At 51.7% G+C, this 18,513-nt stretch overlaps 1 protein-coding gene across 3 annotated transcripts; it reads right to left on the bottom strand.

Annotated features, from left to right (window-relative positions):
* Positions 1–606: 606 nt before the first annotated feature.
* On the bottom strand, positions 607–10,548 carry TP53INP2 (tumor protein p53 inducible nuclear protein 2). Of its 3 annotated transcripts, none has more exons than XM_039479316.2 (4): positions 10,341–10,548; positions 5,167–5,339; positions 4,523–4,811; positions 607–3,988 (listed from the first exon to the last, which is right to left on the bottom strand). In XM_039479316.2, exons 2-4 carry the CDS (start codon positions 5,288–5,290, stop codon positions 3,739–3,741), a joined length of 663 nt encoding a protein of 220 aa, XP_039335250.2. In that variant the 5' UTR covers positions 5,291–5,339; positions 10,341–10,548; the 3' UTR covers positions 607–3,738. The 3 variants fall into 3 exon arrangements, with proteins under 3 accessions (XP_039335250.2, XP_039335251.2, XP_074262523.1); XM_039479317.2 differs by having other exon boundaries at positions 4,523–4,691; XM_074406422.1 differs by lacking the exon at positions 10,341–10,548 and adding an exon at positions 8,317–10,290 and having other exon boundaries at positions 5,167–7,980.
* Between the last annotated feature and the right edge of the window lie 7,965 nt (positions 10,549–18,513).

Below are 18,513 nucleotides of genomic sequence, written 5' to 3'. Positions count from 1 at the left end.
AGTTTAGGTCAGGTTTCTACCTTCAGTCCAATTCTGTGGTTAGATGGAGCAGCTACCAAATAAAAGTGGTCATTTTGTGTTATATATTTCAGAGATGTCCACTACATTTCACTTTGGCTGCCCTGCTTTGAAATTTGTGTTGCCTCCAAAGCCAGCTGCTTCTGCCCCACCCTACCCCCAACTTTCAGGAGACTTTGATGCTTGGGACCCTGGACTTGTCTCAGCCTGGGCTTCAGCCTCCTGCTGCATCTCCCCTAGGGTGAGACTTCATCCTTTCACCTCCAGTGGCTCCTTGCCCTTGCTGTAACCCAGTGCCTAAGACCAAAAGGATGAGTTGGTCATTCGGTCATGCTCTTACTCTCAATTCTATTCCAACTGTCTTCATGTATGTGTCTTGCATTATAAAGATTCTCTAAAAGTAGTCATATATGAGTCAGAAGCCATTGTCTGGCTCTGTTCCCAATAAGCTTATCTACCCTCTTCCTCTCCCGTATGACACACACACCAGAACCAAAGCCAGCTTAATCATAATACTCTACGCCACTACTGTGCTTAAGATTACAAAGTGCTTCTCATACTTAAGCTCCACTCAGGCAGAAAGTATCATGTGCTTTAAATAGATTTTTATTTGTTTTTCTTTATATTAATTTTTTTTCTCCCATAGAGGAATAGCATTACAGTCTAACAATCAGAATTCTGTTACACACATACACAGGCATGCCACATGACCCGGTTGAGGTGGTTGTTTCCTTGAGTCTGTCGACACATCACATGGTCAACCAAAGTCTCATTTTAGCCAGTCTCAAACAGAGAACACCCAACAGGGACGCACTCAACTTGTTGGTTCCATGTGGAACTAGGTGGAAGGGTGAGAGGGAAAGTAGTAGAAGTGGGTTATGGTGTGTCTGCATTCGGTCCCCTCACATAAAGCCACATGGATCTAGGGGGGCATCCAAGAGCTCTGGTGGGGTCCTTGTTGCACCTAAGACATTACAGGTCAGAGCAAGTTGATCAGAGGGTTCCAGGCAGGGGGCTGGGGAGCAGGCATACTCTAAAACAGCACCAAACTGCATTCATACACACACGCTGCCCTGCTGGGGCTAGACTGGCAAAGTCTGGCAAGACACCCAGCTTGAAGGAACCACTCAGACTTACTAGGGAGTAACTGGAAGTCACTCGTTGATGGAACAGGGACTCACTCTAGAAACAGGGGTCCCTCTGACACAGTTTTGGCAAAGTGCTGGTAGTACTGACATTAATACTCACAAATTGGTACAAACTCCTCTGGAGCCACTGAAAACATCAATCAAAACAGACTCTCTAACCTCCTCCTAAGGTTGCATAGGACTTTGTGAACTCTGGTTCCCTCATGTATTCAAGTTCTGTGGTTTAAAAAAAAAAAATCCTGAAGCATGCTCAAAGGTGAAAGGCACATACACAGTCAATACAGTATGACAAGGTCTGATGCTTCAGGAGTCAGACTAGCAAGAGACTGAGTAGTGTTGGTTCTTAGAAATCTATACACAATTAAAATATTGCCACACTCAAATGCTACAGAATCTATAGGAAAAGTACAAAAAAATATGAGCCTTGCAGCCAGCCAGGTGAGAGATTGGGTTCTAGAACTACAGGAGCCTCCAGAAATATAGATAAACAAAGGCCTTTTAAAATTTGAGCCAAATGCCCTATAACTTAAACTCTTCCCCCACCAGAAGGATCATGGGCACCACATAGGACTGAGCGTAGGCCCCAGCTGGCAGTGAGGAGTAGGCAAGAAGGGTTGGAGGGAGTTTCAGCTCTTGGAGGTGCCGAAGACCCTAGGCTGGCTGTGAAGTGCCCAACTGGTAGCTGCAAGAATAAAAGCAACTAGGTTGTAACTAAAGGAGAACTTAGGGAGAGGAGCAAGGCTGTCAACTACTGGGGCCCTAGTGGACTGGTGTGGGAGCTTTGATCAATTTTTAGTGTTAATTTGGCTTATTCCCTGGGATAGGAGACCCCAACAGGTTTTCCTCTGCCCTCATCCCAGCATCCATGGGGATATCCCATCCCTTCCCCACACATCCCCCATGAAGCCTGGGGCTATAGGGTCAGGAAGGGCAGCTGCCTTTGCCCTCATGGGAATGCAGAGTTTTCTCCAAGCCTCAGCTTGGCTGTGAGGCCTGGAAACCTAAAGTTGGGGTGAGAGGAAGACCTATGTTCATATGTACCAAGAAGTCTTAAAAGTTCCAAGGAAGAGTGAGTACACTAGAAAAGGACAACTAGAAAGAGGAACTGGGAAGCAACTCGGGCATCCCAAGAGGCTGTTGCTGGTGTCTGAGCCCAAAATTCAATCTCCACAAGAAGAGGGAAGCCTCTGCCCCTTCTGCCTCCGCCAGGGATTCAGGTTTCTGGAGGAGGAGAGGAGAGGGACCAAAGGGCACCCATTTCTCCCCAGCAACCTAGAAAGAGAGGCCTGTGGGAGAAAATGAGAAGAGGCCCCCTAAAGGCCCTGAACCTGGATAAAAACAATTTGGGGATTAGGACAGTGGGGCTCCTGGACTCCTACTCAGGACTGCTGGCTAGCCATACTGAGCAGGGTAGGAAATACAAGACCAGAGGCAAGCAAGGTGAAGGCTGAGTTGTCAGCCTTGGGATGGCTTCACCCTATGGTGTGTCCTCTCCAGCATCACTGCTCTGCACTCTGACCTAGCGTGAATGCCCTTTGCCTGCCTAGAAGCCCTGTGGCCTGCCTCTCCCCTAAGCTATTCTAGCACCTTGGGCTTGTGAACAAACGGCCAGGATGGTGGGACCTTGCCCAGCTTCTACTCAGGTGACATGTCAGGGGTAGAGTGGCAAGGTACTAACTAAGCCCTTCAGATTCAGGAGGAACCTGCGGAAGAATGGATTATAGAAAAGGGAAGTGGGAGCAGACTCCAGGCTTCAGCCTGGGAGCAGGGCTTTACCTCTCTGAGCAAAGTGCGAGCTCCCTTGGTGCCCTGCTCCTTGTAGCTTCTCAACATGTCTGTCCTGTCCGAATCTCCAATAGGCTGCCTCGTTTCCTAGATTCCCTCCGTCTTCTCCCTCTAACTCACTTGCACAGTCCTCTTCTACATACTGTACCTTTCCAGGCCTAAGCAGCTCCACAGAGTACAGCCCCCAAGGCAGAAGGAAGGGGAGACTAAAAGCAAAACCCCGAGCCCTTACTAGAAGGCAATGACAGTGGCCCAGACTGCACAGGCTCTACCTGGTCAGAGCTGGGCTCAGGGTCCCCACCATTTGGGAGCAAATTACTGGGAATGAAGAATAAGGGAACAGGGGTGAGTGTAATGCCAAACATGGGACAGTGTGAGTCATGTAAGGTGGGAGTTGAAGGTGGGGAATGAGCCAGATCAGGGACTGGAAGAAGCTTTCAGAAATAGGAGCGGGCCAGAGGTAGAGGACTGGAGGGCAAGGGTGAAGGGGAGAGACAGGGATGCGGACCAAAGAAGAAAGGATGGAGGGGTCAGGAGTAGAGGGCATGGATCATTAGATGCTGGGGATGGGAGCCAGAAAGAGCGAGGGTGAAGGGGGCTTGAAAAGGGGCTCAGAGGCGGATTAGAGGATCAGAGATGGGGAAATTGAGGGTGTCAGGGAAGGAACGGCTATCACCCAACCTCACACGCTTTAAGGAAGGAGGTTTCGGCGTCCAGCCCGAGGCGTAGGAGGGGCCCGACAGGGATCGGTAGTCGGCAAGGGGTTCGCGGCGAGACCAGCAGACGCTCAGTAGTTGAACTGGCGCTGGCACGGTTGGTAGATGAAGCTGCCCTGGTGCTTGGGCCGGCGCGGACGGCTCTCGCGGGCTCGGTTCTGCCGCTGCACCGCCTTTGCGCTCAGCGCGTGGCGCTCCGCCCGCTGCCGGGCCCGCTGCAGCCGCCGCACCTGGCCCGCCTTCTCCAGCAGCGCCGCCCGCGCGGGTAAAGGAGCGGCGTGGCGCGCGGCCCGGGGCTCGCGGCGGGCGGGCGCCAACTCCCTGTGGACACAGAGCGGCGCTGGGTCAGGCCAGGTAAGCCGGGTGGGAGGCCTAAAGGGCGCGGCCATTTCCCACCCTTGTCTTGCTGCAGTTCTGTGTCTGCTCAGATTGGGGTGCCCGACGCCCTTCTTGTGGGTACAAACCGGAGGTGTCTCCTCGGTTCTAGCCCCTGACAGGTAAACTGGACCTCGGGGAAGACTGGACTCCCACCCTCAATTCCACCCTTGCCTTTCTGTTTAAGTCCCACTCCACGGCACTCCAGCCACGCTGCTCCTCAAGCCTCCAAATCCGTCTGTGACCTCTTAGCCACGCCCTCCCCCCAAGCCCCGCCCCGGCCACGAGGCCACGCCTCTCCCACCCGACAGTCTCGCCCCTCACCCTAAGTCCCGCTGCCAGCCTCGTCCCGCGGCCCACAGGCCCCCGACTTTGTCTCGAAGGCACCCCTCCCTAGCCGCTCGAGCGCTTCCTGCCCTGGACCCTGGCCTCCAAGATCCGTCTCCCTGGGCCTCCAGGCTCCGCCCCCGGCCCGCTCACCCTTCGCTGAGGTCGCCATCAGGCAGGGCCGCGTCCGGAAGCGGGGAAGGGGGCCCGGGCTCCAGCACTATGGTGCTGCCGGTGACGTAAACGGACATGCTGGGGTGTTCGATGAGGAGGTCCTCCAGGGGGCTGCTCTGGAGGCGGGCGGGACCGAGCCCAGGCCCCTCTGCAGTAAAACAGGCGGGAGGGGTAACAAACCAGCTCTCGTCCATCAAGGAGGGCGCGGGCGGGGGGCGGCCCGCGGGGGCAGGGGCGGCCCCGGGGCTGGGTGGAGCCGCGTAGCTGTCTACGGGGCGCGGGGTGGGAGCCGTGCAGAGGAGGGGAGCAGCAGGGAGGGACACACACACACGGGACAAGGGGGCGGGGAGAGAAAGGGCATCGTTAGTCAGACACGCAGCCTGTCCGCAGCGCCCCGGGGTACCCACAGGCCAAGAGTCTCGCCCTGCTGCCCTAGGGGTCCTGACTTGCAGCCTCTCCTGAGCCGCCAGGAGAGAGCCCCGGCTTTCATGGGAAGGGGCCCCGTGACCCCACCTCCAGCAGGCTTGGGGGACCCCCCCAGTCCCCCAGCCCTTCCCCTCCGCTGCTCGACCATCTGCCCTTAGGATGACTTCACAGGCCCAGGAGGCTGACCCAGGCCTCACCCGGCAGGTCAATGATGAGCCAGCCGTCCACTTCATCCTCCTCCGACACGAAGGCGTGGGGGCAGTCGGGGTCTTCAGGGGCCGGGGGGTTGCTGAAGAAGAGGCTGGTGAGGCGTTGGAACATGGTGGGGGTGAAGCGGCCTCACGGGGGCGCCCTATGGCAGTGCAAAAACCTGGGAATCACAGAAGGGCGTCAGAGCCACCACTGATTGAGGTTCATCCCACCCTTGGCTTGGGGCAGAGGACAGAAGATATCACCCCCAGAGCAGGGAGAAAGGTACACAAAACAGGGATGTGTGCGGACGCTTTGGGGGTATGGGCTTTCTTCATTCAAATCCAGGCCTTAAAAAAAAAAATCTTTTGTATGAATTTAGGAAGTTATTTAACTTATCTGTGCCTAGTTTTCTCATCTCTCAAAAGGCAATGATAATAGTACCTTCCTCCAGGCTCTTATAAGAATTAAATGAGCCAATAATAGTATCCTCCTCCAGGCTGTAATAAGAATTAAATGAGTTATACCAAAGTTGTTGAAGGAGAAAAAAGGGGGAAAAAAGAACTAAATGAGCTAAACACTTATAAAGTGCTTAGAACTGCATCTTGGCATATGTTAAACACTCAACAGAGTAATAAATTAGTTATTACAGCGTGCTTTAGGAACATGGAAAGAGTGACACATGACACAGCTGTGTCAGGGAAGGTCTCCAGAGAACTGGACATCCAAGCTGGACCTTGAGGAGTAAATAGGAGTTCTCCAGGCAGGGAGGAAATTGCCTGTATTGTCTACTTGTTATCATCATAATATAGCTAGGCTAGCTGGGCACCGTAGCTCATGCCTATAATCCCAGCACTTTGGGAGGATGAGGCGGGTGGATCACAAGGTCAGGAGATCAAGACAATCCTGGCAAACATGGTGAAACCCCATGCGGTGCATGCCTGTAGTCCCAGCTACTCGGGAGGCTGAGGCAGGGGAATGGCTTCAACCAGGGAGGCGGAGATTGCAGTAAGCCGAGATCGCACCACTGCACTCCAGCCTGGCGACAGAGCAAGACACTGTCTCAAAAATTTATGTATGTATGTATGTATGTATGTATGTAGTCAAGCTTGTACCTGAAACCTGACTGACTTTCCACACCCAGGCACGGTGGTGTATGCCTGTAATCCCAGCACTTTGGGAGGCCAAGGCAGGTGGATCATGAAGTCAGGAGATTGAGACCATCCTGCCAACATAGTGATACCCCATCTCTACTAAAGATAAAAAAAAAATTAGCTGGGTGTGGTGGCACATGTCTGTAATCCCAGCTGAGGGAGGCTGAGGCAGGAGAACTGGTTGAACCCGGGAGGCGGAGGTTGCAGTGAGCCGAGATTGCACCACTGCACTCTAGCCTGGCAACAGAGCCAGACTCCATCTCAAGGAAAAAAAAAAAAAAAAAAAAGATGGTCAATGGCAAGAGAGGCAGAAGCAGGTGGATCACTTGAGGTGAGGAGTTCAAGACCAGCCTGGCCAACGTGGTGAAACCCCATCTCTACTAAAAATACAGAAATTAGCTGTGCCTGGTGGCAAGTGCCTGTAATTCCAGGCTGAGGCAGGAGAATTGCTGGAACCTAGGAGGCGCTACTGCACTCCAGCCTGGGTGATGCAGTGAGACTCGGTCTCAAAATAATAATAACAGTAATATAGCTAACATTCATGTTCCAGGTACTATACTAAGCAGCTTTACCTATATTACCTCATGTAATCCTCACAACAACTACAGGAAGTGGATAACAATTACTATCCTTACTTTACAGTTGAATAAATTGAGGCTCAGAGAGGGTACCTGTCCCAAAGTTCTCACAGCTAGTAAGAGACAAAGGTGGGATTTGAACCCATGCAGTCAGATTCCAGAAGTAGCACCCAGAATCACTGTATTCTATTGCCTTTGCTGTGTGTCTGTCTGAATTTGATATTTTCAACTTGGTGGCCAGGGATCATTGCCCATGTGTATTTTTCTGGGGAAAGGGACCTTGGTTTTCATCATGATTTCCTCAACAGCAATCCTTGACCCCAGAGATTAAGAACCACTCCTGGAGCCTGTGTGGTTTAAAAAGCAATGGCCAGCAGAAATCTCATAGAACTGCTACCATCTTACCATGTGATTTGGCATACCTCAGTTGTGTCTGTCATATGAGGTGTAAAGATGGCATGCCAGCTCCTGTTCAAGGGCAGCATCCCAGGCTAGGAGGAAGATCAGGTCGCTTGGGCTCAGGGAGACAGCAGATCAGTGGGAGGTGATGATGGAGGAAGGGGGCTGTCAGATTCCAGGGGACGTTAAGGATGAGCACTGAGGGTTGGACCCGGACCCAAGCAAGCCCTCAACCAATCTTTCCCTGGGTGAAGATTAAGAGGGAGGCCCCTTGCTCCAGAAATAGTGGTGGCTGTAGATCCACCCCACCTCCCCATGTTAGCCTACCTCAGGACTACAGCTTGGCTGGGGGCTGCTGGCCATACTCCCCAGGATGTACCTGAAGCCTGACTGACTCTCCACACCTGTTCCCTAAAAATGGTCAGTGGTTTTGCTGCTGAGCCACTTGTCACCATTCTGTAAGGGTGTTTCCACACTTCCTGTAGAACTTCCTGGGGGCATGTCCAGAATTCCGTTCCCTGGAGGCATTTCTACTCTTCCTGCTAATCCACCTGCAGTATTTCCATGCTTATTGCTTCTTTCCTGTATTCCCTGGGAATGTTTTCACACTTGCTGCAGAATCACCTCACTTCATACCCTGAGAATATTTCCATATTTGCAGGCACACAGTAGGCTCAAGATGCTGGCTTCCCTGGTGGGATTGGGGTGGGAGATCTTTTTTTTTTTTTTTTTTTTTTTTTTTTTTTTTTTTTTTTGAGACAGAGTTTCGCTCTTGTTACCCAGGCTGGAGTGCAATGGCGCGATCTTGGCTCACCGCAACCTCCGCCTCCTGGGTTCAGGCAATTGTCCTGCCTCAGCCTCCTGAGTAGCTGGGATTACAGGCACGCACCACCATGCCCAGCTAATTTTTTTGTATTTTTAGTAGAGACGGGGTTTCACCATGTTGACCAGGATGGTCTCGATCTCTTGACCTCGTGATCCACCCGCCTCGGCCTCCCAAAGTGCTGGGATTATAGGCTTGAGCCACCGCGCCCGGCCGGGGTGGGAGATCTACAGTGATTATGAAGGTGAGGCCACCCCCACCTAGTGTCCACCCAGCACAATCCACGTATCCTAACTCATCTGTAGCCACAGGGAGCCAGTGACTCCATTACCAAAAGCCCAGAAAGTTTGGCTCCTCTTGAAGGAAGCGAATATTGAGGACTTGATAAGGCACATCCTCTTTCCAAGAACCTACTACTTCATGGAATATGAAAGAGAAGTTAAGAGCTATTTCAGGGACCGTCATATTCACCCTGCCCATTTTACAATCCGATGATCAGAAAGAGGACATAGTCTATCCAAAAATACATGGCTAGATAGTGGCAGGGCAGGCCTAATCCCAACTTACTGAGCATCCAGTCCAGACTGTACACAGGAAAGACTCTGAAAACAATCTCCAAGAATATAATGATGAAGGGTACAGGGAGGTCAAAGAGAGACCTTGACCTAGCCACACCACCCCTCGCCTAGCTACAAAAGGATCTGGAGTTCCTGGCACCAAGATTTAGCATGCATTTACTGAAAGAGGCTCAGGTGAGAAGCTCCCTGCCTGAGGTCACACAGCAAGTCAGTGACAGCAGCACCAGCCAGCCAGTGCCTGCCCCCTCTCCTGACCACTTGGGGAGCCTCCCAGATTTTCTTTCCCAGCCCTGCCAGCTTCCTGGTTCTCACATTCCCAGTTCTGCTCCAGGGAGAACCATTCCCTTTAATAACTACAGCAGCTCTGCCCAGAATAGCATTTGAGCCCTAAGCCACCCCTACCCCCAGCCCATCCTTGAGCAAACTCCCAGCTGCAATGGAGTTCCTGGTTCTGCCTCTAGGCCCCATCCACGTGTTAAGACATAAACTCTCCTTTTCCTATCCCTTCTCCTATGCTCTCTGTGGGCAGAAGGGGTGAGGAGGAAGCAAGAAAACACTTGCAATTGTCTGCACTAGGCCAGGTTAGGTCCTTCTTGGCTGACAACCTAGGGAGTTGGGGAGGTAAAGGGCCAATAGAGGGAATCCTCACCCCACCCTCCACCCCAACATCAGTCCTGGAGACACCCAGAGGCAGCCAATGACTCACCTCTCTGTGATCAAAACAGCTGGGAGGCAGCGATTTTATTGGACCCTAGGACTCCAAGGTATAGTGAGGACAGAAGGGCTCAGGACCACAAAAGATTCCCTGGAAAAGGCTCCAGGAGTAAGGAGACCTAGGAGCCTATCAAACCGTGACAATGCTGAGCCCAAGATCGGGTCCCCAGAGGAAGGCGGATGTGTATCTTGACAGTTGTATTGAACCCCTCCTATGTCTATGCCCCTGGCTAATAATGCATCTGTCACTCAGTGAGCATGACTCTAATTGGCTGTGTGACCTCCAGTGAGCTAATCCTCCTCTCCGGGCCTGTTGCCCCTTCTGTGAACTCGGGTCTAAGACCCCTCATTTTGGGTCTGGGAGTGACATCAGCTAAGGCACTGCACACAAATCAGGGATTAAGAGGATGTTATTCTGTTAGTCCCTGGGGGCGGAGTCTGGAGCCAGAGGGAGGGGATCCCACCACCATCTGGTGCCGTCCCGAAGACCTAGAGTCCGAGGCAGCCCTGAACTCCTGACGGCCCCCTCAATCTAGGCCCAGCAGCGCCGTCTGACTCCTCAGGTTGCAAAGAGAAAGTAGGGGATCAGAGGCCTGACCCCAGTCCCTGGATTAGCCTAGGAAATCGCCGACCCCCCTGCACTCCCCTTTGGATGGCAACGTCTGACCCAGGGCCCAGCCCCGACACAGCGGCTACCGGGTCAAGGGAGGACAAGCGACCCGAGCCCGTAGGGGCGGTGCCGGCCTTGGTGACGTCTCAATGTCATATGCAAATAGAACAACGTCATGGGCTACCGGGCGTGCGGCAACCAATCGGGAGCCGGGAACGCGGCCCCGGCGGCCGCCGGCGGAGACAGACAAAGGCCCGGGCGCAGGGGGCGCAGGGCGTGTCCGTGGCGGGGGAGCCCCCCCCATGCCCACGCGGGTCGGGACTCACCTGGGGGCGGGGGAGGGAGGCGCGGCGCTGAGGTAGTTGGGCGGCGGGGCGTCCCAGGGTCGCCTGCCGCTCACAGGCCCGGCCGCATCGCGGGGACTCGCGGGGAAGGCGGCGGGGCCGCAGTCGCTCGGGGCTGCTGCGCTCGCCCGCTGGGCTTTGAGCCTGTGCGCCCGCTGCGGCGGCTCACGGCACAAATTGGAACGTTCAAACAGCTGATTGTGACGTCACAAAGGGGCCCGCCCGCTTCGCGTCACCGGCTGGCCGGGCGGCGGCCAATCCTAGGCTGCGGATCCCCCCGCCCCGCCCCTTTCCTCCCGGTTTGCGGGCCAGGCGCTCGGGCCGGGAAACGCTGTCGGAGCCTTGTCGGGGGTCGGGTGGTCGGGGGAGGCGGCTGCGGGGAGCTGGGAGCCCTGCGCCGTGGCGAGCTCTCCGCGAGGAGGCTCTCCACACCCTCCTACTGGCTCCTCATCTTCCTGACTCTTCCCGGATCGCAGCGCCCTCACCTCTCCCACTGCTCCCCAAATCCTTTTACTGCATCCTATATCCAAGTTCCCCGATACACGCCACGTCCGTGCACCTCCATTCTCCCCACTGCCCTTCTCCTCGCTCTCCCTCCTCTGGCTCACTTCCTCAGCCCTACACACTTTCTGTTTACCCAACCTGTTTTTCATCAGGTTGGCAGGCTTGAGAAAGGGGGCATCCCCCACCTGTGGTTCAGGGGAAGCATCTGGGAATGTAGAGAAGTAAGTGAAGCTGACGGGAAATTTTGCAGAGTAGGACTTGGAGAGGAATTGCCCTGGGCTGAATAAACATTGACCTGAGACGGCTCTGCACTTGAACGTTTACACACTTTATTTAATCCACGTTGCTACCGGGGCTGCACAGAAGTGGCAGAACGAGGACTGATTATGAGTCCTGATTTACACGTGAGGAAGCTGAGTCTCACAAGCTCACTGTTAGCGTGTGAACTCGTATTCAACAATGCATTCAACATTTATTGGGCACCTACTATTGCACCGCCATACCACTAGCAGACATTTATTGAACACTTTCTGTGTGCCACGACCTGTGCTACGGTGCTTTATGTATGGTGGTTTTTTTTGTTTGTTTGTTTGTTTTGTTTTTTAATCTTCACAACAACCTAAAAGGTGGACATTTTCCTCGTTTTACAGTTGAGGAAACAGACTCTGAGAGCTCAAGTGACTGTCCTAGGTCACAAAAGTATAGTCAGTGGCAGAGCCAGTATTTGAACCCATAGTTCCCAGCCCTGACCCCCTCCATTCTCTACATGCACCAGGTGGTCTAAATCCCAGGATGCTTCATCCTCCCCAGGACTGGCTTTCAGTCCTGACTGTGCCCTAGACTTGCTGTGTGACCTCAAGTCATGTTACCTCTCTGGGTCTCAGTTTGTCAAACATTGCATCCAGGCTTCCCTCTAAAGTTGCCATTGTAAGATTCTTCCAAACTGTCTGCCCTCAGGATTCTGCCCACCCCACACTCTAGGCCCCAACTCTCCAAGTGGCCTGGGAGATGCCTGAGGAGAGACCACAAATACACATCTCAGAATCTCCAGGGCCAGAAGTTCTAGGTCAGCAGAGCAGGGCTGATCCGGTCTGAGAACTGCCCATCTGGCCCAAAAGGAGGCTGGAGATGACGTAGGCCAGAGCTTAATGCTCTAGCAGTGATAAAACTTCCCAGCCTAATCTGAAACTCCCAAGGGACTCCTTAACCCTAGTAACAGAGGAAGAAGCCAGAAAAAAATAACCAGAGCCTGAGGGGTGGGGAGTGGCATTGTGACCCTTGGAGTGTTATACCCAAAGTGTCCTCATGCCATGCAATTCTGAGCCTCTGCCCATCACAGTCACTTCCTGCTAACCTCATATCCTCTCAAACCTACTTGCTGACTTTAACTAAATAACCCGAAACATGTCTCTCCTGTCACAACACTTGTTTGTTCTAAAACTTGATGTGGCTCCCAAAGCCCCAGACTCCTAACACATCACTCATGCCCCCCATGCTCCAGCCCCGGTTCTCTCCAGCTTCCCCTCCCCTTCTCCTACACGCACCTTGTGCTAAAGTCAAACTCCGCATTGTCTCTTCAGTACTCTCCCACCTCCACCCTTTTGCTCAAGCTGTTTCCCTTGCCTGGAATGCCTTCTTCAGAACTTTCTGAAATCCAGATCTTTCCGGTCTTCAAGATTCTACTTGGGCAGATGTGGTGGCTCACACCCGTAATCCCAACACTTTGGGAGGCCAAGGTAGGAGGATTGCTTGGGGCCAGGAGTTTGAGACCAGCCTGGCCAACAGTCTTACAGAGACTGTAAAACCTTTCTCTGCAAAAAATGAAAAAATTAGCCAGATGGCATTCACTTGTAGTCCCAGCTACTCGGGAGGCTAAGACAAAAAGATCTCTTGGGTTTAAGGTTATAGTGAGCTATCATCAAGCCTCTGCATTCCAGCTTGGATGACAGAGCCAGACCCTGTCTCTTTTTATTTTTTATTTTTGTATTTTTGTATTTTAGTAGAGATGGGGTTTCACCATGTTGGCCGGGATGGTCTCGATCTCTTGACCTCATGATCCGCCCGCCTCAGCCTCCCAAAGTGCTGGGATTACAGGTATGAGCCACCTCACCCGGCTCAGACCCTGTCTCTTAAAAAAAAAAGAAAGAAAGAAAGAAAAAAGAAAGAGAGATTCTAGTCACTCTTTTTCCCTCTAGGTAGCCTTCCTTGTTCCTACCCACTTGTTGATAGCTACCTTGATGGATAGTCATTTATTTGTTCAATAAACAGTAAGTGATGATGATTCATTGTATGTGAATGTGTCTTCTCAAGTGGATAGTTGGCATCCCAAGGGCTGGGTCTTTGTCCATGTATTGCCCCCACCCAGCTTGTGGGGGTCTCGCATAGAGTACACTTTCATTAAAGGCCCAGTAGTTATAGCTTGAAGCTCCAGAAGGGTGGCTGGTACAGCAGTATACACCTGGACCCTCTATCCTGTGTACAGGCAATGGTCTGTTGAGAGGGTTCTGGTTCCCCAAGCCCAGAGAATGGGGCTCTTGGGCACATTCTGGTACCTAAGTGACCAGCTTCTGTTCCCATTTCTAGGCTGCTACATCAGATCTCAGTGTTCCAATTCTCTGTAGAGTCAGAGGTACCCATGGAAGTGAGGGACAGTGGAGGCCCCTCCTGAAACCCCTAGGACTCATTCCTCCTGTCCACTACAGAGATGTATTATCTGGGCTGGAGGAGACCCCTCATTTTATAGGTGAGGAAACTGAGGTGCAGTGAGGGACACACAGGTCAAGATACTTGCTTAGAATCATACAACAGCAAAGCCATCTACTGACCCTGGCCCCAGAAAGTGGGCTTAGTATTCTGAGACCCTGGTCTGGGCCTGCAGACTGTAAAAAGAGGCAGTGGGGCCAGGCAAGGCAGTGCAGGCCTGTAATCATAGCACTTTGGGAGACCCAGGCAGGAGGATCACTTGAACCCAGGAGTTCAATACCAGCCTTGCCAACATGGCAAAACCCTGTCTCTACTGAAAATACAAAAATTAGCTAGGCATGGTGGCCAGCACCTGTAATCCCAGCTACTCAGGAGGCTGAGGTAGGAGGATCAATTGAGCATGGGTAGTTGAGGCTGCAATGAGGTGCGACCATGCCACTGCACTTCAGCCTGGGCAACATAGGGAGACACTGTCTCAAAAAAAAAATAAGGCAGTGTGCATCATGCTTGGGGTAACTCTGGGGTCTCAGTTCCAATCAGACAGAAGGTGCCATTCCTATGCACACACATGGATAATCATGGGTATCTGTGCATACAATGAAGGCATCTAAACATATACACACATGCACATGAGCTCATACTCAGAGTTAATAGGGACCCACACCCATCTAACCCATGCCCAGGTATGAGTACCTGCCCAGCTTCATGGGCTCCAGGACTGGAGGTCAAGAGGCCACCCTTCTGGCTGAGCACGGTGGCTCACACCTGAAATCCCAGCACTTTGGGAGACCATGGCAGGATCACCTGAGGTCACAAGTTTGAGACCAGCCTGGCCAACATGGGGAAACCCTGTCTCTACTAAAAAATACCAAAAAACTAGCTAGGTGTGGTGGTGCATGCCTGTGGTCCCAGCTACTCGGGAGGCTGAGGCAGGAGAATTGCTTGAACCCGGGTGGCAGGAGTTATAGTGAGCCGAGATTGTGCCACTGCACTCCAGCCTGGGGGACACAGCAAGGCTTCCTCTCAGAAAAAAAAGGGGGGGGCCACCCTTCCGTTCCCTGGGCTTGCCCTCATCAAGCCCTGAGGGCTCCCCACTGGCTTGCCACTGCCTGCCATCTGTTGCCCCCCCCCACTTAAAGAGATGGGTCAGCCTGGGTGCCTGGGTATGTCACTCAAGGGACCTTGCATGTTCCTGCAGGTATGAGCCAGTCTGTGTGCTTGGCTGGAGAACTGGCTCACCATTCCCCTCCTACCCCACCCTTTCCCCCCACCACTTTGAGACAGAGAGTGAGGCTGAGAGGAAGCCCTCTGACATAGATAATAATTTCTTCCTATCTTACTGGTGAAAAAACTGAGACAAAGAGGGGAAAACATTAAACAGGTAAAGCCAGCAAGAGCAGGCATAATCCCCAAATACCCCCAACAGATGGCCCTACACGTTAACAAGAGGCCATATCCCAAAAACTTCTATTCAAAAAGCTTTGTTGTGGGCCAGGTGTGGTGGCTCACACTTGAAATCTCAGCACTTTGGGAGGCTAAGGCAGGCACATAATGAGCTCAGGAGTTTGAGACCAGCCTGGCCAACGTGGTGAAACTCCATATCTACTAAAAATACAAAAATTAGCCGGGTGTGGTAGTGGGTTTCTCTAATCCCAACTACTTGGGAGGCTGAGGCAGGAGAATCACTTGAACCCAGGAGGCGAAGTTTGCAGTGAGCCGAGATGGCGCTGCTGCACTCCAGCCTGAGCAAGAGAGCAAGACTCTGGCTCAAAAAAACAAAACAAAACAAAAAACCCCCCAGAAAAGCTTTGTTGTTCAACCCACAGATATCTAAATTTGAGAATAACTCAAATTGTGGGGTGTGTGTGTGTGTGTGTGTGTGTGTATGTGTAATCCCTGGACTGATTGTCAGATTTCAGTCTTGGTCTGTCCTGGGCTCACTGCCTGAGCCTGGGCAAGTCACTTCCTTTCTCTTTGCCTCAGTTGTTCCCCCACCTGCAGAATGGCTGGCTCCGTGCTCCCTTAACACACCTCCCAATCTCAACCTCAAGGCATCATGGCTTGTTTGTGTGAATTGTGCTTAAAGCACCTGTCAGCAAGGAGGTGATGGTCAGGACATGATTCATTTCAAAGAGAAGAGGCAAGTGGCAGAAAGCCAAAAGCCTGGCTTAGGTTGAGTCTATCTGCCCATGGCTTGAGGGTGGGACAGTGACTCTGGGGTCCTGAGGGTATGTTTGTGAGCATAGACAAGTTCCCAAGTGAGCTGCTCTAGTTGAGTACCCAGCATGATTTATCACATTTAGAACTTTATTTTTCTAATTTTATTTTAGAGACAGGGGTCTTCCTAGGTTGCCCAGGCTGTTCTCCAAATCCTGGGCTCAAGCAATCCTCCTACCTGGGCCTCCCCAAGTGCTGGAATTAGAGGCATAAGCCACCATACCCAGTCCCACGTTTAAAAATTTGAAAGAGAAATTGTTGTATCCCTCCTTGACCATAGGTCATTAGAAGGGATAGCGCCGGGCGCGGTGGCTCAAGCCTGTAATCCCAGCACTTTGGGAGGCCGAGGCAGGTGGATCACGAGGTCAAGAGATCGAGACCATTCTGGTCAATATGGTGAAACCCTGTCTCTACTAAAAATACAAAAAATTAGCTGGGCATGGTGGCGCGTGCCTGTAATCCCAGCTACTCAGGAGGCTGAGGCAGGAGAATTGCCTGAACCCAGGAGGCGGAGGTTGTGGTGAGCCGAGATCGTGCCATTGCACTCCAGCCTGGGTAACAAGAGCGAAACACCGTCGCAAAAAAAAAAAAAAAAAAAAAAGAAGGGATAGCTTTGGGGCCATCCAGGAGCAGAAGAAAAGGAACTGGCATCTGGGGTTATACCCTGTCTGTCTTGCCCAGATGGGGCCAGAATCTGCAACTCCCTCCTGGGTCTCTGTTTGAGAAGTGGGTCCTTAGCAGGCTTTGAGGCTAGGGAAGAGAGGGTGCACAAGAGAAGGGGAATCCCTCCTGCTGAATCAACCACATCTTTACTAAAAATACAAAAATTAGCTGGGTGTGGTGGGGGGATGCCTCTAATCCCAACTACTTGGGAGGCTGAGGCAGGAGAATCACTTGAACCCAGGAGGGGAGCAAGTAAACTTCCGAAGCTCTGACCACTTCTGACCACTTCCCTCTCCGACTCACGGCTCTTCCTTGGCTCCTCCCCACTTCCAGGCTGGATTCACACTGCTGGCCGGGCACCCTCTCATGGTACCAGGTACACAGCAAGCATCCAGTAAATTCTGACTGGAGGGATAAGCAAAGCTGTGTTCACTTACTCTTTCAGCATTCTCTGTACACCCGCACACACACACCCCTTGCAAAAAAACTGCCAGTGTTCCTGCTTCCAGGATTTTGCTCTTGCAGTTTCCTCCATGTAGGATCCCTGACTCCCACTCATCTAATCTGTCTGTGCTAGACCCAGTCTGTTTGTTAGAACTAATGTAGGCTGGGCTTGGTGGCCCATGCCTGTAATCCCAGCACTTTGGGAGGCAGAGGCGGGTGGATCACCTGAGGTCAGGAGTTCGAGACCAGCCTGGCCAACAGGGCAAAACCCCAACTCTACTAAAAATACAAAAATTAGGCAGGCATGGTGGTGGGCATCTGTAACCTCAGCTATTCAGGAGGCTGAGGCAGGAGAAATGCTTGAACCCAGGAGGTAGAGGCTGCAGTGAGCCGAGATTGTGCCACTGCACTCCAGCCTGGGCAACAAGAGCAAAACTCTATGTCAAACAAACAAACAAACAAAATGAATGTAATCAGCAGCTTAAATTGATCATTTCGTGTGCCTGCAGCTCTCCACGGTAGGCACTATTGTTTTTCCAGCTTTACACATAAGGAAATGGAAGTTCAGGGTGCTTGAAGAAACTTGCCCACAATCAGAGCTAAAGAGTTGATGTGTGATTCAAAAACGTACAGTATTTTTACCTAACAGAATCATTTTTTCAAGCAGTGGCATTCCCATGAAGGACCAAACTGCCATATGTGTGGAGAGGGCCGCTGACAAGGACCCAAGGGGGACTTCTACAAGGTGAGAGTGGGCCCCTGCCAACAGAAAGTGAGAAAACAGGGCCTCAGTAATACGGTCACAAGAAAATGAATTCTTCCAACATCCAGAGGGAGCTTGGAAGTTGTTCTTTCTCTAGCTGAGCCTCCAAATGAGGACATACCTGGCCAACACCTTGATTTCAGCCTTGTGGGATCCCAAGCAGAGAACCCAGATGAGCTGTGCCCAGACTTCTGACTTAGAGAATTGTGAGCTAATTAATAGCTGCTGTCATGACCCCTAAGTTTGTGGAGGTTTTGTTACACAGCATAGAAAACTAATATACACAGGCTTCCCTAATAATACAGATGTGAATATACAGATTCACATCTGTAATCATAGCACTTTGGGAGGCCAAGGTGGGAGGATTGTTTGAGGCCAGGAATTCAAGAGCAGCCTGGACAACACCGTGAGACCCCTTCTTTTTTTTTTTTTTTTGCCCCTCCCCACCGTGGGACCCCTTCTACACAAAGAATTTTTTTTTTTTTTTTTTTTTTTTTTTTTTTTTTGAAATTGACCGGGCATGGTGGCTCATGCCTGTAATCTCAGCACTTTGGGAGGCCAAGGCGGACAGATCACCTGAGGTCAGGAGTTCAAGACCAGCCTGGCCAACATGATGAAACCCTGTCTTTAAAAAATAAAAATAAAATAAAAAATAAACAAATAAATATATAAAATTATCCAAGCCTGCACCACCATGCTCAACTAATTTTTCTTTTCTCTTTTCTTTTTTCTTTCTTTCTTTTTTTTTTCTTTTTTTTTTTTTTTTTGTAGAGATGAGCTCTCATTTTGTTGCCCAGACTGGTCTTGAATTCCTGGGCTCAAGCAGTCCTCCCACTTTGGCCTCCCAAAGTGCTAGGTTTA

Source organism: Saimiri boliviensis, chromosome 9 (genome assembly GCF_048565385.1).
Source record: "Saimiri boliviensis isolate mSaiBol1 chromosome 9, mSaiBol1.pri, whole genome shotgun sequence".
Classification (NCBI taxonomy): Eukaryota; Metazoa; Chordata; class Mammalia; order Primates; family Cebidae; genus Saimiri; species Saimiri boliviensis.
The sequence above is the reverse complement of the archived record's forward strand: the minus strand, read 5'-3'. Positions and strand labels throughout refer to the sequence as shown.